This window comes from Callospermophilus lateralis, chromosome 7, assembly GCF_048772815.1.
Source record: "Callospermophilus lateralis isolate mCalLat2 chromosome 7, mCalLat2.hap1, whole genome shotgun sequence".
In the NCBI taxonomy this organism is placed as follows: domain Eukaryota; kingdom Metazoa; phylum Chordata; class Mammalia; order Rodentia; family Sciuridae; genus Callospermophilus; species Callospermophilus lateralis.
Genome location: NC_135311.1, coordinates 7,332,198 through 7,357,027, shown reverse-complemented (window position 1 = coordinate 7,357,027; position 24,830 = coordinate 7,332,198). Strand labels below are relative to the sequence as shown.

The following is a 24,830-nucleotide window of genomic DNA, read 5'->3' as shown; positions in this document are numbered from 1 at the left end:
CTTGGCCCAACAGACGCCGGGCAAGGAAGCATCCTTACAGATTACAGTGCAGTGGAGGATGTTTATTTACGGATGTGGGGAGAACATGGCAAGCGACCTTGGGCTGGCCAGCAAGGGGACAATCAGTGAAATTGAAAACACATTCCCTAAGGGAGGGGGGTGGTAGGGTGCAGAGAAGCCTGCAGGAGAGCGCTGGGGGTGGTGCTGGCCCGCACCTGAAGGAGAAAGAGTCTGGCCCAGACTCCACGTTGGGCTACCATCTCTGGGCAGAAGGGAGGAGTCTGAAGGTAGTATGTGTGACCCCAGGGGAGCCTCACAGCACTGCAGCAGTGGGGCTTGCTCAGGCCTGATCCTCCATCACTGCCTGGAGATTGGCACCATTTCAGCTGTCCTCAAAGGCAGCCCGCCTAGCCCAGCATGCAGACCACAGCCCTCGACCTTGACTGCCCTCTGCTCTCAGCCACAGGCTCCGCCTCACTCTGGCTCCCTCAGAACGGCCACCAGTTCCCGCTGTTCTCCATGCAGAGCCTGAAATCAGCAGGAGAGAATAGCTACACAGGCTATGAGGAAACCAAACCCTTTCTCTTCTGAGCTGAACTGGGGCGTGGGTTTCCCCCAGGGCCATGTGACTCATCTCTGGCCCAGGAAGGCCCATTAGGACAAAGATAGGCAGGAAGTCCACCACTCAATGGGTACTGATAGAGGGCTGGGTACCAAGGACACCTAGGCTAGGCCTCCCCAGGGCAGAGTTCATTTTCTTTTTATTTTTCTTTTTTGGTACTGGAAATTTAACCCAGAGGCAATTTGTCACTGGGCCACATCCCCAGTACTTTTTGTTTTTATTTTTTATAATTTCTTTAACTTTTTTGAGCCAATAAGAAACCCCATTTCATCACTGAAACCCCATTTCATCGCCTGCCAGCTGTGTCAGCCAGCTTGATCACTCTACCCTTTCTATCCTCAGTCACTTGGGCCACTTTCAAAAATTAAGTTCACCTTCAAAGGACATACACTGTTGCTGGAGAATGAGTTCCAGATGTACTGAGGGCTCTAGAAGTCATTCCAGTGTGCACATTTTGAAGATACTGTCTATGTTCCCAGGGAGAAGTACAATGACCATTTCCTGGGACACACCTCTGCCCTCTCTGGGCCTCAGCCGTGGCAGCAGGGAATCCTTGCTGCAGTTAGAGTTAGCAGGGGCAGGGCGGGCAGTAGCCCATCTGCTATGGTGGGAGAAGCCTGCTACACACATCCAAGCAGAAGTGATGAGTGACTGTACCACCATAGGAGGCCCCTCCTGCCTCTGGGGTCCCTTATGTTGGAAGGGATCTCTGAGGGCCTATCGGGGATGAAGGGGAAAGCAGGCAGGGCTGGACACTTGCCTGCCAGGCCTGCTGCCGGGCCTGGACCTGCAGCTGCATCTCCTCCAACTGCCTGCGCCCGGCCAGGACGGCATCGGCCAGCTGTCTGTTCTTGGTCTCCTGTTTCTGCACAAGGCACCGCAAGGTGTCCCGTTGCTGCAGGAAGTAGGGTGCCATGGTGCTGCACAGGTCTTTCTCTGGGATCCCACTGGGGCGCCTGAAGGGCCACGTGGGGGACAGAGAGGGAGGGACAATGTGTGGGAGGGTTCTACTTCCAAACCAAATCACTGACGTTCCCACCCCAGTCCCAAGTTGGGCTGGCTCCCTAGATCTCTCCCTCTTACCTCCCAAGCCCTGCTCCTGATGGGAACACCGCCCACCCCAGGCCCGCTGCCACCAGCCTTCCACCCCACACTCCACATTCTCCTCTCTCCCACACACACTCCCCCATCTTCAAGAGGCCAGGTCTAGAGGTGACTTCCCGGCCTCTGCCACTGTCCTTGTGAACATGTGCCCTGCTTGTGTATCACCCTATCAGGCTGGGAGCAGGAGAGATGGGGTTGTGACAGGATGAGACTTCCCAGTGGGGTGGCTCTGGAGAGAGGACCCAGACCTTGAGGCTGGAGGACGTGAGAAGATAAGGAGAGAGGGTCTAAGGAGGCAAGATCACACAGGGAGCAGGCGCCACTGTAGGTTCTTCTAAAAATTCTTTTTTTTGTTTTGCTACTTGAGATTGAACCCATGGGTGCTTAACCACTGAGCCACATAACCCCCCAGCCCTTTTTATTTTGAGATAGGGTCTTGCTTTGTTGCTGAAGCTGGCCTTGAACTTGTGGAGCCACTGAAATTCTAGGCATGTGCCACCATATGGCTTAAAAATTCTTTTTTAGTTGTAAAATTTCATTATTTGAAGAAGTAAGGTCACCGGCTGAGGTTGTAGCTCAGAGGTAGAGTGCTTGCCTGGCATGTGTGAGGCTCTGGGTTCAGTCCTCAGCACCACAAAAATAAATAAGTAAAAGAAATAAAAGTGTTGTGTCCGTCTACAACTAAAAAAATATTAAAAAAAAAAAAAAAAAAAGAAGTAAGTTCACAAAGCGCAAGAATGGCATCTCTCCCCTCTGGCCTGAGGTCCTGTGAGGGCAGAGGTAGTGGAACGCTGTGGTGGTCTTGACGGCCTCTCTCTCCACTCTGCGCTCAAGGCCTTACTTCTTCCTCCGGTTCATGGCATTCCAGGTTGCCAAGCTGCCCACTGAACTGTCACATGCAGAGTGTCACTGTTCACTGCCACATCACTGGCTTCTAAAACAGTATTTAGCGTGTAGTAGGTGCACCCTAAATGTGTGTTGAATAAACCAATGACTCAAAGCCAGTGCCTGGCCAGCCTAACCTACATAGGATTCCCAATTTCACTGCTCGGCATCCTCTGTCCCTCCCCTCCTTCCTCCCACAGGCCCAACAGGCCCTGAAATGACCTCTCAAAGGCCTCTTCAGTCAGACCTCTAAACCACTTCCCTCCCGAACCCCTGGATAACATGCACTTGCCCTGGGGCTCTCCTCCCAGGAGGGAACTCTGCATTTCAACTGTTTTTGGTTATTGTTTGGTGTTGTCCCTGTCAAAGGGTCCTCTCTCAGGGCTATATAGAGCCCAGTATCTCAGATATGGGGTCAGCCTCAGAGTCTCCTACCAGAGGCTGAAGTGTGGTCCCTTCCCGCTCCTTTCTCACCAGGCTGGCTCCGTGCAGTCTTTGCCTTCTTCCACAATTTTATCCAAGGAATTCAAGACAGCTTCTAGGTTCCCTTCTTTTTTAATTTCTGAAATTTCCTCCTGAAGAGAAAGGAGGAAAAAACTGTAATGATACTAGACAAGCCCAGAGTAGAAATACACTAAATTCTGGCTCATTTCTGTCCCCCCCCAACCCCCGTGGTACTGGGGGTTGAACCCAGGGGTGCTATACCACCAAGCTACGTCCCCAGTCTTTTTGAGGCAGTGTCTTTTTTTTTTTTTTTTTTTTTTTAAAGAGAGAGTGAGAGAGAGACAGAGAGGGAGAGAGAGAGAGAATTTTAATATTTATTTATTTTTTTAGTTCTCGGCGGACACAACATCTTTGTTTGTATGTGGTGCTGAGGATCGAACCCGGGCCACACGCATGCCAGGCGAGTGCGCTACCGCTTGAGCCACATCCCCAGCCCGAGGCAGTGTCTTTCTAAGTTGCTGAGGCTGGCCTCGAACTTTTGATCATCCTGCCTTATCCTCCCCAGTTACTGGGATTACCGAAGTGCCTGGCTAACATGTGACATTTATACTTACGAAAATAAAATATAGGGGCTGGGGTGGTGGCTCAGCACAGTGCTCACCTAGCACATGTGAGGCACTGAGTTCCATGCTCAGCACCACATAAAAAATAAATAAAGGTTTTGTGTCTGATTACAACTTAACATATATATATTAATATATATATATATTTTAAAAAGAAAATAAAATATAATATGGCAAACATTTAGAAAGAACGTGTAGCAAGCCTCTCTCCCCGCCTTCATTTCTGGGGGCTGGACACTGCCTGTGTCCACTCTCAGCACCTTCCCGATTCCTCACACTGTGGTGCTAACAGGGCCATCCTTGACTCTCGAGATACTGCAGTTTATTAAAGACATGAATGGAATCATAGCCTTTTTTGGATTCACAGTGGTATTGTTTATTAGGTGGCTGCTTCTGGGCAAGGCCTTGGCCCAAAAGCTGAAGATACAAAGATGAACTTGACCCTGTCCTGCCCTTGCAGAGCACACACGGCCCAGTAAGGCAGACGACATATAAACACATAATTACAATACAGCACAATAAGAGAAAGGGGCATTTAAGAAACCCACATTCTTTGGAGGAGGGGGGTGACTGATACTGCATCCTGCTGTGCACAGAGGGTAGCTGAAGGGGCTGAGAAGACAGAGGGGCAAAGAGTAGGGTCACTGCCCCCAGAGGACCAACAATCTAGAGATAAAAACCTAAGCTGGGGCTGGGGATGTGGCTCAAGCGGTAGCACGCTCGCCTGGCATGTGTGCGGCCCGGGTTCGATCCTCAGCACCACATACAAACAAAGATGTTGTGTCCGCCGAAAACTAAAAAATAAATATTAAAATTCTCTCTCTCTCTCTCTTTCTCTCTCTCTCCCTCCCTCTCTTTAAAAAAAAAAAAAAAAAAAAAAAACTAAGCTAATGGTATCTTCTGGGCCTCTTGTCACTCACCCGGACAGATGCCTCCAGTTGAGTTATAAATCTGTCATAGATTCGCTGTGTCATCTCAGGCTGCAACTGGTAGAAGCGCTTATAACAATCCGTGAATCTCTGGTAGCTGGCAGGAAGAAGAGAAGTCAAAGGTAGGGAGGGTCAAGTGCACAGCCAGTCATCAAGCTGCCCAGGCACCTCTGCTTCTCATCATAGGACTCAAGCTTTATCTGCTTCATGGCCCTCTTGCTAATGATAATAAATGCAAATCTCTCATCAGCAGCTCACATCATAGGATGCTTCAATCCCACCATCAGTGCCCCACTTGGCTTCCCCATTTTTTCTCAGCAGAGCCCTCACTGAGTTCAGGGAGTTACTTCTTAAAGAGACTTATGATAAGCCAGGCTCAAAGGCACATACTTATTGTCCCAGCAACTCAGAAGGCTGAGGCAGGAGGATTACAAGTTTGAGGTCAGTCTGGGAAAGTTATCAAGATCCTGTCCAAAAACAGGGGTTACGGCAATAGCTCAGTGGTAGTACATCCCTAGATTCAATCCCCAGGACTGGGGGGAAAAAAGAGGGTCACCATAAGCCAGGATCGGTGGCATGTACTTGTACTTGGGAGGGGGAGGGGGAGGATCACTTAAGCCCAGGAGTTCAAGACTCATCTGGATACTGGGCACAGTAGTACACACCTGTAATCTTAGCAGCTCAGGAGACTGAGACAGGAGGATACAAGTTCAAGGCCAGCCTCAGCAACATAGAGAGGCCCTAAGCAACTTAATGACACCCTGTCTCAAATTTAAAGAAAACAATTAGAAAGTGCTGTGGATGCAGCTCAGTGATGAAGTGCCCCTGGGTTAAGTCACCAATTCAAAAAAAAAAAAAAAAAAATTAGATCTGAAGTATATAGTGAGATCGTCTTAAAAAGAAAAAGAAGTCGGGGCTGGGATGTGGCTCAAGCGGTAGCGCGCTCGCCTGGCATGCGTGCAGCCCGGGTTCGATCCTCAGCACCACATACAAACAAAGATGTTGTATCCGCCGATAACTAAAATAAAATAAATATTAAAAAAAAAAAAAAAAAGAAAAAGAAGTGAGCCATGATTCATCTAGCTATGGTTATTTACCCTTACTGTGCATAAAATTAGCAAGAAAGTGATCTGTTATAATAATAGATAACTGTCCTCCGTCAGTTAGCAACCTCCCAGGTGAGGCTGATGCTGCTGGTCTAGAGATGATACTCTGAGAATCTCTGGTCATTCCAGTCCCCCTGAACACCAGCCTTAGCAACTTAGTGAGACCCTGTCTCAAAATAAAAAGGGCTGGGGGTGCAGCTCAATTGTAAAGCACCCCTGGGTTTAATTCCCAGTACTGGTGGGGGGGGAGAAAAACTTTTTTTTTTTTTAAAATTCATGGAGTACCTGCTATATACTGATTGCCCACTAGGTACTGGGAATTGCCCTTCTGTAGCTGCCAGTTGAAAGGGCAAAATGGAGAGATGTCAGCAAACAGAGGCTCACATGACTGTGGCACTTACCACTGTGGAGAGTGGTTTATGGGCCAGAGTTATGGTGCTTCATTCTTTAAGGTGAGGAGGAGGTGTTGCTTTCTTGTGAAGCAACGTTTAAGTGAACTTCAGAATGTGTCTAAGCCAACCAAGAGCACTCAAGCACACAACAGCTTGCACTCAGACTCTACTGGGGGTCAGGATGCTCCTCAATCATGTGGATCAGTCTGGTGGACCACTGGATAAATATGGCACAGGTACCTGCAGCCGGATACAGGGTCCCATCCCCATTTAGGGAATCACTGCTGGTTCTACCTCTCTCACAGCTCGCTGGGCCTCCCCACCCAAGTCCCACAGTTTTGGAAATAGGTAGTGAGAAAGAGCAGTGTTTTGCTAAAGCCAGCTCAGAGTAGCTTACAAGAGGACTCATGCCTCAGCAACTTACCGAGGCCCTAAGCAACTCAGCAAGACCCTGTCTCTAAATAAAATACAAAAAGAGCTGGGGCTCAGTGGTAAAGCACTTGCCCAGCAGGTGTGAGGCACTGGTGTGATCCTCAGCACCACATAAAATAAATAAAAGTATTGTGTGCATCACAACTAAAATATACTTTAAAAAAAAAAGAGCCGGGGATGTGCCTCAACGGTTAAGCAACCCTGGGTTCAATTCCCAGTACCAAACAAAACAAAAACAAGGAAACTCACCACCCCCTAAATACTACCTTCTAATCATTCTACTGCACTTTATTTGCTCCTGAGGTTATTTATATGTTGTCTCTGTGTGACAGAAACGCTGTACAAAGATGTACTGTCCATTTCTCCCCAACTCTGTATTTGGTAATGCCAAATCGGTAGCTTAGGAAAATGTACACTTTGAAATTGGCAAATCAGGGCTTACTTTTAGAGAGTTGGCTTTAAACACCTACGAGCACACTTTTGGGTCACAGGGATAGCCTCCTACCTTTTCAATGGTAAACATTTCATATTAGTACACCTTGGAGGCTAAGATTGAGTGAAAAGGACAATTCAAAGGGTAGATGCTGGGCTCAGTGATAGAGCACTTTCCTAGCATGCATGAGGCCCTGGGTTCAATTCTCAGCACTGCATTTAAATAAATAAAACAAAGGTCCATTGATAACTAAAAAAAAAAAAAAAAAAGACGCTGGGCATCCTTTCAACCCTCAGTAGAATCCCAGAGACTTTGTTTTGTTGCTGGCCCCACAAGCCAAAGAGTCTGTGGTTAAAAGGAGGAATGTGAAGGGACACATGATCCTTGACCAAGCTGGGCTGGAAATGAAACTGGGTAATTGTGGCGTGAACACCAGAAATCCTTTTCCTTCTCCCAGCCCACTCTGAGGCAGAGGGTCCAAGCAGGGCACATATCTACTCAACTTAGGTAGACAGAGCCCGGGCCAGGGTGACCACTGCTGTTTATGAACTCTCCTGAAGTCTCCTTATGGTTTAAGAATTAGTGAAAGTGGTCCTGGGGCTGCCCCGTGGTAGAGTGCTCTCTCGTATGGAGGCCTGGGCTCAGTTCCTGCACCACAAAAATTAATGAAAGTGGAGGACCCCAGAACCACGCACATTCTTCAGATATGCAAGATGGGAATTTATGTTAAATAGGACCATGTGGCTTAACCAAAGACGAAAGCCAGACTGGACACCAATGTCCATGAGTACAAGAGGAAGCTGTTTCCTTCTTTGAATGCCAAAGCAGATTTGGAAGTGGTTTGAATGCCCTGAGGATTTACTAAAAAATACTCAGGGAGAAGCAAAAAGTGATGTTTTAGAAAACATTCATGACCATTTGTTCCTCAATTGTAAAATTTTCTCTTTTCATACAAGTGATAACACCCCTGTGGCTAGGATGTCCTCTGCAACGTCGCTGGGATCTCCAAGGTGTCCAGAGCGGTGTTAGATTCACAGGAGCACACTCCTTCTCAGAATGGGTGACTGAGACTGAGGAAAGGCCTCAGCTGTCTGGCCCTCAGCCTGCCCAATCCAGCCACCTCTCCCACCCTGGGCCCCAAGTCCAGGGACTGGACTGCTTGAACAGACGAGTCCTTCCCAGTCTGTCAATGCTCCCCTTAACCTTGTGACAGAACAGGCTCCTGGCCTTGCCTTTCTGAGCTTACACAGAGGCTACCAAGCTGTGCCCTGGAAAGTGCGCTGGCTCTGAGGACAGACTGCCTGTTCTTTTGCCTGGGTTCAAATTCTACCTCTGTCACTCATCAGCTGAGTGACCTTTGACAACTTATTTACCTCCATAAGCCTCAGTTTCCTCCTCAGTCAAATTGGGATAATAACTACATCTGTATTTCACAAAATTACTCTAAGAATTAAATCAGGTTAATGAGGTTACATATATACAGTCCTTCTTTTTTTTTTTTTTTTTGTACCAGAGATTGAAAAAAGAGGTGCTTAACCATGGAGCCATGTCCCCAGCCCTTTTTAATATTTCTTATTTTTTAATTATTTTTTGGGGGCGGTACCAAGGATTGAACTCAAAGGTACTTGACAACTGAGCCACATTCTCAGCCCTATTTTGTATTTTATGTAGAAACAGAGCCTCACTGAGTGCTTAGTGCCTTGCTGTTGCTGAGGCTGGCTTTGAACTCAGGATCCTCCTGTCTCAACCTCCCGAGCTGCTGAGATTATTGGTGTGTGCCACCATGCCCAGCTATGTAAAGTACTTAATGTAGTGCCTAGCACACTGAGTGTTCCTCGTTAGCTATAGTTGCCAGTACTAGTCTACAGAACAGTTCACACCACCCCTCAGAGGTATATGTCAGTAATTTGACTGCTCAAAGCTGAGAAGTCTTCCTCCTCTGGAAAGCAGATGATGAGTAAATGTGTCCTGGTTGCAATTGCAAATGAAGAAACCACCCAAGCAGTAAAAACCAGGGTCCAAGCAGGGCACATCTCTACTCAGCTTAGGTAGACAGACTGGATCTGTCACCACTAAAGAGCAGAGGTTAAATTGTGCCCCCCCTCCAACACACACAAAAGGCTTTTCTTTTTTCTTTTTTTGCAGGATTTTAGGGATTAAATCCAGGGCCTCATGCATACCAGCCAGACAAGTGCTCCATCACTGAGTCCAAAAAGATCAATAAAAGGAATTTATTATTATTATTATTATTATTATTATTATTATTTTAAATATTTATTTTTTAGTTTTAGGTGGGCACAATACCTTTATCCCCAGGTCTGAAAGAAACTTTTAAAAACCATGCTATTAGCTGGGTGCAGTGGTACAATCTATAATCCCAGCAACTCTGGAGGCTGAGGTGGGAGGATCATAAGTCTGAGGCTAGCCTGGGAAACTTTTTAAGAAAATTTTTAATTAATTTAATTTTATTTTTTACTCAAATAGAGCACAACTTTTCATTTCTCTGGTTGTACATGACATAGAAAGAATCACACCATTTGTGCAATCATACCCTTACATAGGGTAATAATGTCTGTCTCATTCCATCATCCCCACCTCCTCTGTTCAATCCAAAGTTCCTCCATTCTTCCCTTGCCACCCCCCATTATTGATCAGCATCCACTTATCAGAGAAAACATTTGGCCCTTGTTTTTGGGGGACTGACTTACTTTGCTTTGCATTATATTCTCCAACTCCGTCTATTTACCTGTAAATGCCATAATTTCATTCTTTAAGGCTGAGTAATATTCCATTGTGTATATATACCACAGTTTCTTTATCCACTCATTTACTGAAGGGCATCTAGATTGTTATCACAGTTTAGCTATTGTAATTGAGCTGCTAAAAACATTGATAGCCTGGGAAACTTTGCAAGACCCTTCTCAAAATAAAAAATAAAAGGGGCTGGGGATGTAGCTCAGTGGTAGAGCTTCCCTGGGTTCAATTCCTAGTACCACAATAAATAAAAAATGATATAAGATATAAATAAATAAACACCCCAAATTACTGAGTTTTGTTTTGTTTTGTTTTTTGAGAGAGAGATTCTTATTGTTTTGCCCAGGCTGGTCAAATGATCCTTCTGCCTCAGTCTCCCAAGCAGCTGGGACTACAGGCACATGCCACTATGCCCAGTGTCACATTATGAGTTTCAAAATTGACATGACCATACTAAACTGATTTTAAATTATTATCTTCTCATAAAAATTACACAATGTCAGAAAACTTCATTGTTTTTGAACTCAATAAGAAAACATTTCAACCACTGCACTAAAAAGAACTAAGAACTCACTCACTATAGGGGGTCTGGATACAGCCCAGTGGTATAGCACATGCTTAGCATGAATGAGGCCCTGGGTTCAATCTCCAGAACCATAAAACAAAAACAAAAACAACTCACTGTAAATTATCACAGAAGTTTGACTTTTATAAAATTAAAATTTGAAATATAGGTGTAGACAAGTCCTGGTGGTTCATAGTCTGCTGGCTTACATATGCAGATGAACTGTAAAGGACACTATGGAAAGATGGACTGGGCGCAGACAAGTGAACACATGTTGGGCAGGATCACAGTGCACATAGCACCAAGGGCGCCAAGGCTTGCCTTTGTCCCTGGTGCCCAACTCAATATCTGTTTCACAGGTTGCCCACAAGAGGGCAGCAGTGACTGGCACTCCCTGTTCCCCACCACCAAACCACCAAAAGACTAGACAGATCCCAGCTGTGTGGCATACAAGCAACCCAACAGACACTCCTGCTCTTTATCCCCCCCACTCCACCTGCTAACTGCAGTTGTCCTGTTCCATTAAATAAACCTTTCTGTTAGGGCTTTTTCTCTCCCCTTTCTCGGTTCTGTGTATACTGGGCAGCACCAGGACCGAAAAAGGGAGAAAAGACAGGAGAAACGTGAAAATAAAAAGAGAATCTCCAGGGGCTGGGGAGGTGGCTCAAGCGGTAGCGGCCTGGGTTCGATCCTCAGCACCACATACAAACAAAGATGTTGTGTCCGCCGAAAACTAAAAAATAAATATTAAAATTCTCTCTCTCCCCCACCCTCTTAAAAAAAAAAAAAATCTCCAGATCAGGGATTCAAGATGAATCAATATTAAAAAGTTATCTCTTGCCATGTGCTATGGTGCATGCCTGTAATCCCAGCAGCTCAGGAGACTGAGGCAGGAGGATCACGAGTTCAAAGCCAACCTCAGCAGCTTAGCGAGGACCTAAGCAACTCAGTGAGACCCTGTTTCAAAATAAAATTTTAAAAAGGGCTGGGGGCGCTGGGGTTGTGGCTCAGCAGTAGAGCGCTCACCTCGCTCGCCGGAGACCCTGGGTTCGATCCTCAGAACCACATAAAAATAAATAAGTGAAATAAAGTGTGTCCAACTACAACTAAAAAATAAATATTAAAAAAAGGGGGGGGGCTGGGATGTGGCTCAGTGGTTAAGCATCCCTGGGTTCAATCCCTGGTACCACAACCACCCCCAGAACAAACAAACAAAAAAGTTATCTTTCGCTGGGTGCAGTGGCACACATCTATAATCCCAGCAAGTCAGGAGGATAGCAATCTCCAGGTTAGTCTGGGGAACTCAGCAAGATATTGTCTAAAAATAAAAATGGCTGGAGATGTAGCTCAGTGTTGCAGTTCTTGCCTAGCATGCATGAGGCCCTGGGTTCTATCCCCAGTAACTAACAAACTAACACACACCCAAAATTATCTTTTTTTTTTTTTTTTTTTTTTTTAAAGAGAGAGAGAGATAGAGAGAGAGAGAGAGAGAGAGAGAGAATTTTTTAATATTTATTTATTTTAGTTCTTGGCGGACACAACATCTTTGTTTGTATGTGGTGCTGAGGATCGAACCCGGGCCGCACGCATGCCAGGCAAGCACGCTACCGCTTAAGCCACATCCCCAGCCCCAAAAATTATCTTTTATTTTTATTTATTTGTTTTTTAGTACTTAACCACTGAGCCACATCCCCAGCCCTTTTTACTTTTTATTTTGAGGTAGGGTTTCACTAAGTAGCTTAGGGCCTCACTAAGTTTCTGAGGCTGCCTTCAAACTTGTGATCCTCCTGCCTCAGCCTCCCAAATTGCTCGGATTAAAGGAAAGCACCACTGTGGTGGCACATACCTGTAACTCCAGTGACTCAGAAGGCTGAAGTGGTAGGGTGAGGCAGAAGGATCACAAATTCAAGGTCAGCCTCAACAACTTAGTGAGACCCTGTCTCAAAATAAAAAGGGCTGGGGATGTAGTTCAGTGATAAAGTACCCCAGGTTCAATCACAACAACAACAATCTTTTCAGTGATAGAGTACTTGCCTACCATGTGTAAGGCCCTCAGTTTGATCCCAGGCACCATGGAAAATAAAATAAAATGAAAATTGATCTTTATTTGTGTGTTGTAGTGCTGGGGATGGAACCAAGGACCTTGCTCATGCTAGGCAAGCCATTTATCACTTAGCTACATACCAAGCCCCCCAAATTAATCTTAACTATGTCTTTAGGTTATTTGGTCTCTTAAGTTTATTTGACTTTTATTGTTTACATGCTGCCATTGGAAACTGCTAGAAAATATAAATTAAGAATCTGAAATTGGGGGGCTGGGGATGTGGCTCAAGCGGTAGCGTGCTCGCCTGGCATGCGTGCGGCCCAGGTTCGATCCTCAGCACCACATACAAACAAAGATGTTGTATCCGCCGATAACTAAAAAATAAATATTAAAAAAAAAAAAAAAAGAATCTGAAATTGGGATACTTTCCCAAAGGAAAAAACCTTCTGATTTGATCAATATTAACATGCAGACAAAAAGTACCATCAAGAAAATTATATTCATTTGATAAATACTTACCAAGCACATAGCAGGCCAAGCATGGTGGTGCAAATATAAAGATGAGAAAGTGTGATCCCTGCCCTCACAGAGGGTATAGCAGTAATCTTAGAAATGTTTACTGAGAACTGACTGGTTCCAGGCCCTGGTCTAAGCACTCTCCGTGGAGTAACTCACTGAATCCTCACAAGAACACGGTGAGGTGGGTTCTATTATCATCATCCCCATTGCTCAGATGAGTAAGCTATGGTGGAGAGGAGACTGCCCAAGGTCACACAGCTGGCATATGATGAAGCCAGTAGGAACAGACACAGCCTGCACGCTGCAGGGCACAGAGGGACCCTACATAAGAGTCTAAATGAATCATGATGGAAGAGCTGGAAAAGGGTTTGAAGCAGGGATGACTTGGGTCACTATGTGAGGGTGGTTTCAGAAGGCATTTTGAGCTGAAATGTCAGTAGCCTTGAGAAGGCAGAGACAGCAGAGATAAAGCTGGGTGGTCTGGAGATGTACAAAGAAGAGAATTAGCGTGACAGGCTGGAAGCACATACCACACTGGTGAGTCACACCCCGACATCAGGAACCAAGCCCTACCACCAGCCTGCAGCATCTGCACAAAGAGGGCAAGGTATTTCCGTGGCACTGAGAGAGTTTATGTATTAAAATCACTCTTTTTCCATGGAAGAACTGTTTCCTATGAATACCAACAATCTTCGCCACTAGTTTTATCCCTTTTTTTCTTTTTCTTCGTTTTTTTGCAGTGCTCGTGACTAAACCCAAGGCCTCATACCAGACAAAAGCTCTACCACTCAGCAACACCCCAGCCCCTTTGCCACCATGTTAAAACTCAACCAGTTCTTGGACAAACTCAATTGGCTCTTTCCTTGGTCACTGTCAGATGAATGCGTTAAGTCACTTTACACAAATCATATACCCTGCACAGCACATCTCTGGTCAGAAGGCTGAGCAAGAAGGACATGGGCTGCACCAGGACGGCATCTAAGAACTTAAGAACATCAATCATCTCTTGCTCCCTCAGCCCTCACGGGACCAACATTCCTGGGGCACAGGTGCCCAGCTACCCTAGGTACCTATGGCGACCCAGCTTTTCTTTGAAGTTTTCTCTAACTAATCTTCATCCTGAGTCCCACTTACAACACCTCTAACCAACTGCCCCTCTAGGCAGGTCCCAATTTGTAACACAACAGAGAAAAGGAGCACCCTCACCTTCTTGCTGAGGCTAAAGAGGTGAATGGCTATTTTCAGAAGGCCCAGGAAACTGTAAGGACAGAAAAGAAGACTTTATCTTCAAATAACAGGCAGAGGTTGTAAGTGGTAGACTCCAACCAGGCCCCATTTCTACATTCTAAAGCCTGAGAGAACAGATTTGGCAGCCTCTGCCTCAGAAGATGCCATAACAGAACACTGGAGCATGGGTTGCCAGAATCTGACAGCCCAGTATGGCTGATAATCTTCCAGGCACTCTGGAGTACATCATAGGATTTGCCTTCCTATTGAAGCTAATATTTACATTTAAAATATGCTGAGTTGTGGGGGAAATCAATGTGGGTTTTAAAATAGCCCTTTGGATACTGACATGTAACTAAACCAGAATTTACTATGTGTAGATTCCTGTCCCAGGTATAAGGACTTTGTCCTTGAGACTGAAGAATGATTATTAATTTACTTAACTATGTATATGTGTATATATATACCTATCCATCTATCTACTTACTTATGGTACTAGGCATCGTATTGCTGAATTACATCCCCAGCCCTTATTTATTTATTTATTTATTTGTTTATTTTTGAGACAGGATCTCACTAAATTGTTCAGGCTGGCCTAGAACTTGTGATCTTCCTCCTCAGCCTCCCAAGCAGCTATGATTATAGGCATGCACCACCACAGGCAGCAAGATTAAGGACTTTAAATTCTTTAACTTAATGACTTGGGGTGGGGGACTGAGGTCAAGTATTTGTATACATCTTAAAAGTTTGTATTCAAGCCTGTCGTGAGGGCACACACCTGTAATCAAAGAGGCTCTGGAGGCTGAGGCAGGAAGATTGCAAATTCAAGGCCAGCCTCAGCAACTTAGCAAGGCCCTAAGCAACTTAGTGTCTCAAAATAAAAAGGGCTGGATATGTGTCTCAATGGTAAAGCCCTTCTGGGTTCAATCCCTGGTAAAAAAAAAAAAAAAAAAATCATACTCAATATGACATTTACTGGGCATTGTCTATGTGGAAATCAGCCATAAGTTCCTATTTAGCCAAATGAAGGCAAGGATGTTTTATTGAGCAGCGCAGCAAGTAGAAAGAAAAAGGTGGCAGGGACAGGGGCAGAGTAGCAGCACTAAATGAAGAACCTTTCTGCAGGCATATGTCCACATTGGCATGTAAGTGTTCATCCTCTGTACTCCCATGGCCTTAGCGTGTGGCTGGACAGACAGGAAAGGGCCAAGGAGTGAATGGCCTTGTATGCTGGGCTAAGGAGCCTGCATCTGATTGTGAAAGCAGTCCTGAACCAGTTAGACATGTTATGCAGAAGGGCACGCTCAAATCTGAGATGCAGACTGGAGAGACAGGGGCAAGACTAAGGGTGGAAGGCTGGTTTGAGGGCTGATGCAATGATCTAGTGAGAGAATTCAAGCAGTGATGGTGGGAGCTGAAAAGGAGGAGCCTGAAGAGAGGCTGGGACTAGCAGGGCTAGGAGGATGACTAGAAAGGAGCAGGAGGGGTCAATGAGGACTACCAAATCTCTGACTAGAGAATAGGTGGATAGTACTTCCTACAACCATGTAAGGGATCACAAGAAGAGAAGAGAGGGAGGAGAAATCATGCTGAGCTTGATGATTCTGTGGGACACTAAGTGGAGATTTCCAATAGTAAATAGATAGATGTCTAAAACTGAGTAGAGATATGGCTTCGGAACCCTCATTTATTTCAAAACTATGTGTTGAGTGTCTCCTATGTGCTAGCACCATGAAAAAAAAGCAATGAATAGAGGATGATAAACATGACTGAAAAGATCCTGCCCTCAAGAATCTTACATTTTATGCAGGCAAGATGGACCACAGCTATAATTTGGGCATGAATGTCTCCCAAAGACCCATGTGTTGAAGGCTGGAATTCTTAGAAGAAGGTGGGGCCTAGTGGAAGTAAGTTAGGTCACTGGAGGCATAACCTTGAAGGGGATATTGGGATCCTGTCCCTTCCTCTTCCTTTTCTTCCAGAATGCAATAGATGAGCAGCTTCCTCCAACAAAGGCTCTTGCTATGGTGTGCGTCACCTCCCTACAAGCCCAAAGCAATGGAGCCAATCCATCATGAACTGAAATTCCCAAATTATGAGCCAAAATAAACCTTTCTGGGCTGGGGTGGTGGCTAGGTAGTAAAACGCTCACCTAGCAGATGTGAGGTGAGGTTTGATTCTCAGCATCGTGTATAAATAAATGAATAAAACAAAGGTCCATCAACATCTAAAAAAAAATTTAAATAAACAAAATAAACCTTTCCTCTTATGAAGATGATTTATCTCAGATATTTATTACAGTGACAGAAAGCAGAAGTCCTTGACAAAGAACTTTAAAACTCTGCTGAAAGACAATCTGACTAAATGGACAGTTTTAGTCAGCTTTTTTCGTCACTGTGACTAAAAACCTGACAAGCAAAATTGTAGAGGAGAAAACGTTTACTTGGGGGCTCACAGTTTCAGAAGTTTCCATACATACAGGAGGCCCCACTCCTAGGGGCTAGAGGTGAGGCTGACATCATGGTGGAAGAGTATGGGGGAGGTAAGCAGCTACATGATGATCAGAAAGCAGAGAGAGATCTCCACTTGCCAAATACAAACACACAGCCCAAAGTCACGCCTCCAATGACCCACCTCCTCCAGCCACACCCCACCTGCCTCCAGTCACCACTAGTTAACCCCATCAGGGGATTAATTCACTGATTGGGTTAAGGCTCTCACAACCCAATCATTTCCTCTCTGAAGCCTCTTGCATTTGGTGGACACCTCACACTCAAACCGTAACAGATATATTATATCATGTTTGTGACTGAATGATGCCATTGTAGAGATACCAGTCCTGCCAAAATTGATCTATGACTCAGTATAATCCCAACCAAATTTACAGCTGAAATTTTTTCCCCCAATACTGGGAATTGGACCCAGGGTGCTCTACCAGAGAGCAACACCCTTAGTTCCTTTTTTCATGTTTTATTTTTATTTAATTAATTTATTTATTTATTTTGCAGTGCTGGGATTTAACCCATGGCCTCACACACCCTGGCCAACCTATATTCCCTTACTCCACGCTTTTTTTTTTTTTTAATTATTTTTTTATTTTGAGACCCCAGGTAGGCCTCAAACTTGTACTCCCCCTGCTTCAGCTTCCTGAGTAACTAGGATCATAGGTGTGGCCACTGTGCTCAACTAGCTGAATGTTTTGAGAAAACAAAAAAAATTCATTTTTAAGTTAAAAAAAAAAATGAGTAGGTGTTAAGGACCTTTATTTTTATTTATTTATTTATATGCAGTGCTCAGAAATGAACCCAGTGTCTCACACTTGCTAGGCAAGCACTCTACCACTGAGCCACAACCCCATCCCTCATTCTAAAGTTTAGGCAAAAATCAATCAATCAATCAATCAATCAATCAATCAAGATTCTTAACTAGAAGGCCCAATGTTAAAGAGAACAGAGGGGACTTGCTGTATTAGACATAAGGTTTCCTGCAAGGGCCTGGTTTTAAGAAGCCATACTGTGCTACATACCTATAATTCCCATTACTTAGGAGGAGGAGGAAGAAGGATCCCAAGTTCAAGGGCAACTTAGTGAGATCCTATCTCAAAATAAAATTTTAAAAGTGCTGCAAACCTAACTCAGAGATAGAGCACTGCTGGGTTCAACCTCTAGTACCAGGAGGAGTGGGGAACCATATGCAGTGGCAAGACACAAGCAAATGGATCAGTGGGGTGAAAAAGAGACCCAGGACACAGTAGATTGCGAGGCAAACATCTAACATCACGCAATGGAATGAACTCTTTAGTTGATCATTTGGGAGAAACTAGAAAAAGTAGACTGGCTTGAGATTACTATCTTATACCTTAATCCAGACAATGATTTAAAGAAAAGAATAAAATAATAAAATAGATAATAGAAGATTTGAACACAATAACAATACATTAAAATTAAAGGTAAAAGAAGGAATCTTCTAGTTATTATGTCTGATAACAAAACTATCACAAAAGACTGGCAGAACCACAGATGGCACAAAGGCTCCTGCTACCTTGCACAGAAAAACTTCTAAAAGGACATCTGACTAGCAACTGTTTTCAGATTTGGACTGCATTATCTTTGTTACTGATCTTTTTTTTTTTTTTTTTTTTTTTTTTTTTTAACTGAAGGTTGAACCTAGGGCCTCTGCACATGCTAGGAAAGTACTATCTACTAATGAACTGCTTATTTTATTTTGAGACAGGGTCTCACTAAGTTAACCAGGTTGGCCTTGAACCTATAATCCTCATGTCTCAGCCCCACAAATAAGTAGATAACAGGTATATGCCACCAGGCTTGGTTAGCAATCTTATTATTAATCCTTATGGCTGAGAGTTACTCTATCAAAATTACTGTATCAAATTTATATTTAGGGCTGGGCAGGAGGGCGGATAAAACTGGAACGGAAGTTCACTCCCTTCACTCTCTCCAGGAGTTCATCCATCGTCCTCGGTCAGTGAGCCTTCTGGGTGCTGCAGTGTGGCAGAGCCTACAGAAACCGGAGCCTGGATCTGTGAGTTTGCAGCTAGGCAAGCTCCTTCCAGCTAGTTTCTGGAAACCTTCAGGGACACTTCAAATCTACATAGTAGAAACTATCCTGCCTCAGATCCACACGGCTAGATGGGAAGACACACAAACAAAATGAAAAAACAAGGGAATAAAGTGCTCCAAACAAACCAAGCTGCTCCCATAAGAGAATCCATCGAAGAAATGTCAGAGAAGGAGTTCAGGATGTATTAGTAAAACTGTTCTACGACTTAAAGAATTATATAAGAGAGCAGGCACAGGAGTTAAGCAGTAAAATAACAGATTCGCTTTAGGAGATGAAAGATCACTTCTGTAAAGATATATTAGAGGTCCTGAAAAGAAATAAAGAAAAAATCCTTGAAGTGAAGGAATTACTAAACCAACTTAAAAGTTCAATGGAAAGTATCACCAACAGACAAGACCATTTGGAAGATAGAACCTCAGGCAATGAAGACAAAATATATAATCTTGAAAATAAAGTTGACCCCACAGAGAAGATGATAAATTGCGTGACATTCCCTCACCCAGACACCATGCCTGAACAGCAACTGCTAAAGCCAACCGAGTGGAGCTACTGTGACTACTTTTGGGCTGATAAGAAGGATCCCCAAGGCAATGGCACAGTGGCTGGGTTTGAACTACTGCTCCAAAAGCAACTGAAAGGCAAACAAACGTAGAAAGAAATGTCTGAATTCGTCCGAGAGAGGATAAAGATTGAAGAAGAATATGCAAAGAACTTGGCTAAGCTCTCTCAGAACTCCTTGGCTGCACAGGAGGTAGGCTCCTTGGGAGAAGCCTGGGCCCAGGTGAAGAAGAGTCTGGCAGATGAAGCAAAAGTTCATCTCAAGTTCTCCGCCAAGCTTCACATCGAGGTAGAGAAGCCCCTAATGAACTTTCATGAGAACTTCAAGAAAGACATGAAAAAGTGTGACCACCATATTGCTGACCTTCGCAAGCAGCTCGCCAGCCGCCACACATCGGTGGAGAAGGCCCGGAAAGCCCTCACAGAGCGGCAGAGAGACCTGGAGATGAAGACCCAGCAACTGGAGATCAAGCTGAGCAACAAGACAGAGGAGGACATCAAGAAGGCCTGGAGAAAGTCCACACAGGCTGGCGATGACCTCATGTGCTGTGTGGACCTCTACAACCAGGCCCAGTCCAAGTGGTTTTGAAGAGATGGTGACCACCACTTTGGAGCTGGAGCGGCTGGAGATGATCTGGCAACATCTGTGTCAGTACACACAGCTGCGGCATGAGACAGACATGTTCAACCAAAGCACAGTAGAGCCTGTGGACCAACTGCTTTGAAAAGTGGACCCGGTCAAAAGTGGACAGAGAGCTGTGGGTCAGAGAGCACAAAACAGGCAACATTCGCCCCGTGGAGATGAAGATCTAGACACACTTGTGTAGCCCCGGGTGTCCTGCCCAGGAGAGGGGTTGGGGGTCCCATGGAGAGGGGGTGGTGGCTCCCACTGGGTGAAGCTGCCCTCCCACCCACTCTCCTGTCCACTGAGGAGAGAGGAGAGAGCTGGCAATTCCAGAAGGGTGATCTGGATGGCTCAGCTGGGGAATCCCAAATATTCCCAGGCCAAGAAGACAGACTTGCAACCCTGCCCTTGTCTCCAAGACTGAAGCCCCTCCAAACCCCATGATGTGCTTGTTGCTCTGAGAACAAACTGAGGCTGGAACTTTGTGGTCCCTGCTGAGTTCCACAGGGGTAGCTGTCACATACTTGGATGCCCCAAAGCCCATCCTCCAGCTGGTCCCTTTATCTCCGGGGCTTTGGAAGATCAGGGAAGGGCTGTCTCTGCCTCTAAGCCAATGTTAAGAACAGAATCATGGATAGAAGGTGCTGTCAGCTCAGCCTGCACCTAGAATCCTTTACGGCCCTTTCTCTATTTTTCTCATTGCATTCTGGGAGCCCAAATCTGGCTTTTCTTGGCCACTTTTCATTCCCATGGGTCTTGGGAAGGCCTGTTTTCTGTCTTCCCTGACCAACCCTGCCCAGAGAGGTCAGGATGAAACTACCTCATTCAGCAAATCAGCCCCAAGTCAGAGCATTGAATCATGGTTCCTATCAGACCAGGCATCATCTCTGAAGTCTCTGGAAAATCCCAATCCCTCCATTCCTCAGCTGCTTTCTCAAGGCAGTCCCCATCCCCACCCTGCCACCCCTGCCCAGTCTCACTAGAGGGAGCTTTCCAAAGTTCTCCACCCGTGAGACCCCCTCCAGCTGTGTGCATGTCCAAAAGCTTTGAGAGATGGAGATGAGCCAGAAACCACATGGGGTCTGCTCCCATGGTGTCTTGTCCAACATGGGGCTACCCTGACCCCCACTCTCCGAGGCTGCCCACCAAGGGCTTAATAGGGCTAGATCAGTCCCACATGGGAGACAGGTTAGGGCAAGTCTTTGTCAGACTCCATCTGCTTATGCATGATAGGGTTTGGACTGCTGTCCCTTGTATGAGCATTGCAGACTCTCTCTTTGCTATCCAGGCGTGTCCTGCCACCTGGGTCTCCAGCTCCTCTGAACTTTCCAGAGCCATGCACCGAACCCTCACTTGGTGCCAGCACCTCCTTTCCCTCTGTCCATCTTCCCTGGAGAAGCCTGAGCCAAGTGTGACTCGGGAAGCTTTTCAGCACTACCCCTGGGTTCAGCCCGTCACTTTCTTTCTCTACTACAGCAAACACCATCTACCCCATCTTTGCCTAGAGAATCAGCCTGAGGAGGCTGGGAGAAAAAATTGACACAGTGAGCAAAGAACAGCTTCTAGCCAGAAACCCCTGCTCTGAGAGCCCATCTTTCTTCATCTTTCCCACTGATGGCTTTCCGCTTGACCCTTCCGTCTCCCATGGGGGCAGAATTCTACGAGCACAATTCACGGATCTTTCCTTCCATTTCACATTGCTCATAATGGATGTTAATCTTGAATCCTTCAGCATCTCTTCCATTGAATTAGAATGGCTTTCTCATAGTTTATTTTAGAAAGATGTTCAATATACTAAAGCAAACTAGATCTTTTTTTTTTTTTAAGAATTTTAATATTTATTTTAGTTTTCGGCAGACACAACATCTTTGTTGGTATGTGGTGCTGAGGATCGAACCCGGGCTGCACGCATGCCAGGCGAGCGCGCTACCACTTGAGCCACATCCCCAGCCCACAAACCAGATCTTGTCAAAAAAAATATATCAAATTTATGTGCCCAGCATGGTGGTGAACATTTATAATTCCAGAGGTTAGGGGGGCTGAGGTAGGAGGATTCCAAGTTTAAAGCCAGCCTCAGCAACTAGCAAGGCTCTACGCAACTTAGCAAGACCCTGTCTCTAAACAAAAAATAATAAGGGCTGGGGATTTTGGCTCAGTGGTTAAGCACCCCGGGTTCCATCCCTGGTACGAAAAAAAAAAAAAAAGGTCTATGTAATCCTCCTCTATTTGTCATTTGGGTTATTTGGGTTGATACAAAAAAAAAAAAAAAACACTGGAGCTGAGCAAGGTGGCATATGCCTGTGATCCTAGAGACTCAGGAGACTAAGGCAGAGGATCACAAGTTCAAGGACAGCCTCAGCAACTTAGGTCCTAAGCAACTTAGCAAGACCCAGTCAGAATTATGCAAAATATAACAATGAAATACCCTGGGGCTGGGGATATAGCTCAGTTGGTAGAGTGCTTGCCTAGCATGCAAGACCCTGGGTTCAATCCCCAGCACCATACACACACACACAAAAAAAATGAGATACCCTGGTTTTACACCTGTCAGAATGATAGATATGAAAATGGTGGATGCCGAGTGATGGTAAGGATGTGGAGGACAGGAACATCTTTTCTGGAAAGCAGTCAGACAAAACACAGGTATTTATATATCTCAGAGAAATCCTAGCACTAGTCCAAGAGGGATAGACAAGGTGATTAACCTGCCATCATTTGTGGAGGAGGGATTTACAGACAACCAGGTGCCTATAATAAGGAATAGGTAAGTGGGAGGTGTACACCATGGGAGGACAACTAGCACTGGGAAGCTACAAACCCTAGGTATTTACAGACATAGTTGGGACTTTAAAATAATATGCGTGGGGAAAAAAACCCACAATATCATTCATATAAATTTAAAACATACACAGACAAAAAGGACAATATACCGGGGCCAGGAATGTAGCTTAAAATAGTAGAGAGGGTGCTGTGCATATGTGAGGACCTGGATTTGATCCCAGCACCAAAAACAAAACAAAACAAAACAAAAACCCGCCATAGTTTTACCCTGACCCCTTTCCTCATTGCTCTCTATCCCTTTTTCCTGATATATACATTCCAGGAGGAATGTCCATTCCAGGAGGGTGGGGACCCTGTTCATCTCTATTACTGCTATATATCCAGCAACTAGAACAGAGCCTGAGATGCTGTTGATAGTCAATAAATATTTGTATCATGAGTAAATGAAGAACACATAGCCAACAAAAGTGAGCCTTTGAGGAAAGAAGAGGGCAAGAATGAGAGGGGGGAAAATAAATAAAGGACATAAAATGATGGTATGCCATTATTGGTCCATAAAAATAATTACAAATTATTTCATTAAATTCATTATTATGGCAAATTATGCCCGGACTGGTAAGGTTTCCACCTGCCTGGCCAGCCTCCCTACTTTACTTTTCCTTGCTGCAGCCAGGAACGGGGTACCCTGCCAGTTCCTAAATTACCTATCACCTCTGCTCTTTGCAGAAGCTACCCCTTTGCCTTTATTGCTTTTTCTGGTTTTTCAAAAAGCTAGCTTCATCTGGACATTCAAGTTTCTTCTTGATGTACTGATTAGCAACCAAAACCAGAAGTAACTTCTGGGAGAATGGGCAAGACAGGAACCTGACTGCAGGAGCACTGAAAGGGAAATGAAAAGATCCAATGAACTCTTGTGAATATTAGCAGGGACTATGCACTTCTGCACTGTCCGATGTCCCCAGAGCAGGCTATCCCTGTTCGGGATCTTACCTAGCTTTTGGCCATCTCGTTTATGTTTCTACTTGTTGCATGTAAACCCAGGCGGAGGTCGTGACTGCGCTACCGTGTACCTGGTACCCACAGAGGAGGCGCTTCCGGACGCTGGGTTGAGCGGGGACACCCGCAGAGCCACCCAGGAGCAGTGAGTCCTGAACAGCGGAGGAGGGAGACCATCTGTCCTGGAGATGGGCTTGGGGACTCACTGCTGCCCAGGGCCGGGCTAAACTCCTGGGGCCCCGTGAGCCTCCTGTCTGGGCCTCCTGAGTAGCCGGGACAAGTACAGGCCACCAAGCCCAGGCCCAAAACGTGAGGCCCGTGGACAGGGCCGGTGCGGCCAGAGCCGGACGGAGGGGACGAGGCCAGGCCCTGCTCCAGGGAGCTGTGAATGGGCTCGGCGCCCCAGTGCAGGGGCGGGGCGTCAGGGCACAGCCTCCCTTTAAAGCCTCCCCGTGTCAACACCGGGCCGAGGCCGAGGTCGAGGTCGTGGCGGACGAGGTTCGGTTGCGCGGCACGTCGGGTCCTCTACCCAGTGATTCCTCCGCGGCCGGCGCCGTCCGGGGCGCTCAGTCCGAGGCAGCGCGGTCGCCGATCGCTGAGGAACCAGGGGGCAGTGGGCCGCTGAGCCCGGCTCAGCTGGGGCCGGGGCTCGAACCCCATCTAGCGGCAAAGGCCATCTTCCTTTGAGCCGCTTGTGGACAAAACCGGTCTTTCCGGCGGAAGGAGCGGCTGCTTGTGCCGGACCCACGGCAGGTCACCTCGGGTGGTAAACGTCACCCGACTCCTCCCCGCTCGGGAGCGGACCGGGCAGCACCAGCGCGGCCGCCTCGCCCCGCCGGGAGCCCGCGCCGCCCACCCTCCGCCCGCCCGAAACCGCGGGAATTGCACTCAGGCGAGGACCAAGCTCGGAACTGCTGCTCTCTCTCATCATCCTCCACCTTACCTCCCGGCGGCGACCAGCTTCTGGAGAAAAGTGTCCACCGTGGTGTCAAGGAGCTTCACCCGCGAAATGGTAGTGCCGGGTGACACGGACTCGGAAGACGATCCCTCAGACTTTTTTTCCTCATCCGCAGCCAGATGGGCGCTACCGGCTTCCGCCATGTTGAAGTCGAACCGCCAAAGCGAACTAGTCCTGCCGCCCCACCCACCTGGGCCCCCGATTGGGTGCTTCCGCACGGGACGCCTCCGATTGGGCCCGGCAGAACGTCTG

At 46.2% G+C, this 24,830-nt stretch overlaps 1 protein-coding gene and 1 pseudogene across 1 annotated transcript; one reads left to right on the top strand and one right to left on the bottom strand.

Annotated features, from left to right (window-relative positions):
* Positions 1 to 52: 52 nt before the first annotated feature.
* On the bottom strand, positions 53 to 24,782 carry Pmf1 (polyamine modulated factor 1). The gene is made up of 5 exons (XM_076862215.1): positions 24,564 to 24,782; positions 4,599 to 4,704; positions 3,086 to 3,186; positions 1,383 to 1,578; positions 53 to 528 (listed from the first exon to the last, which is right to left on the bottom strand). Exons 1-5 carry the CDS (start codon positions 24,719 to 24,721, stop codon positions 475 to 477), a joined length of 615 nt encoding a protein of 204 aa, XP_076718330.1. The 5' UTR covers positions 24,722 to 24,782; the 3' UTR covers positions 53 to 474.
* On the top strand, positions 19,132 to 20,031 carry LOC143403865 (growth arrest-specific protein 7 pseudogene; annotated as a pseudogene).
* Positions 24,783 to 24,830: the final 48 nt, after the last annotated feature.

Bases quoted from the DNA above. Each gene is read 5' to 3' on its own strand.
- Pmf1 (XM_076862215.1), bottom strand. From the start codon at position 24,721: ATGGCGGAAGCCGGTAGCGCCCATCTGGCTGCGGATGAGGAAAAAAAG. The intron at 3,187-4,598 runs GTGAGTGACAAG...CTTTCTCTTCAG, and splicing joins AACTGGAGGCATCTGTCCGG to GAGGAAATTTCAGAAATTAA. The intron at 1,579-3,085 runs GTGAGAAAGGAG...GTGGCCCTTCAG, and splicing joins GACTGCACGGAGCCAGCCTG to GCGCCCCAGTGGGATCCCAG.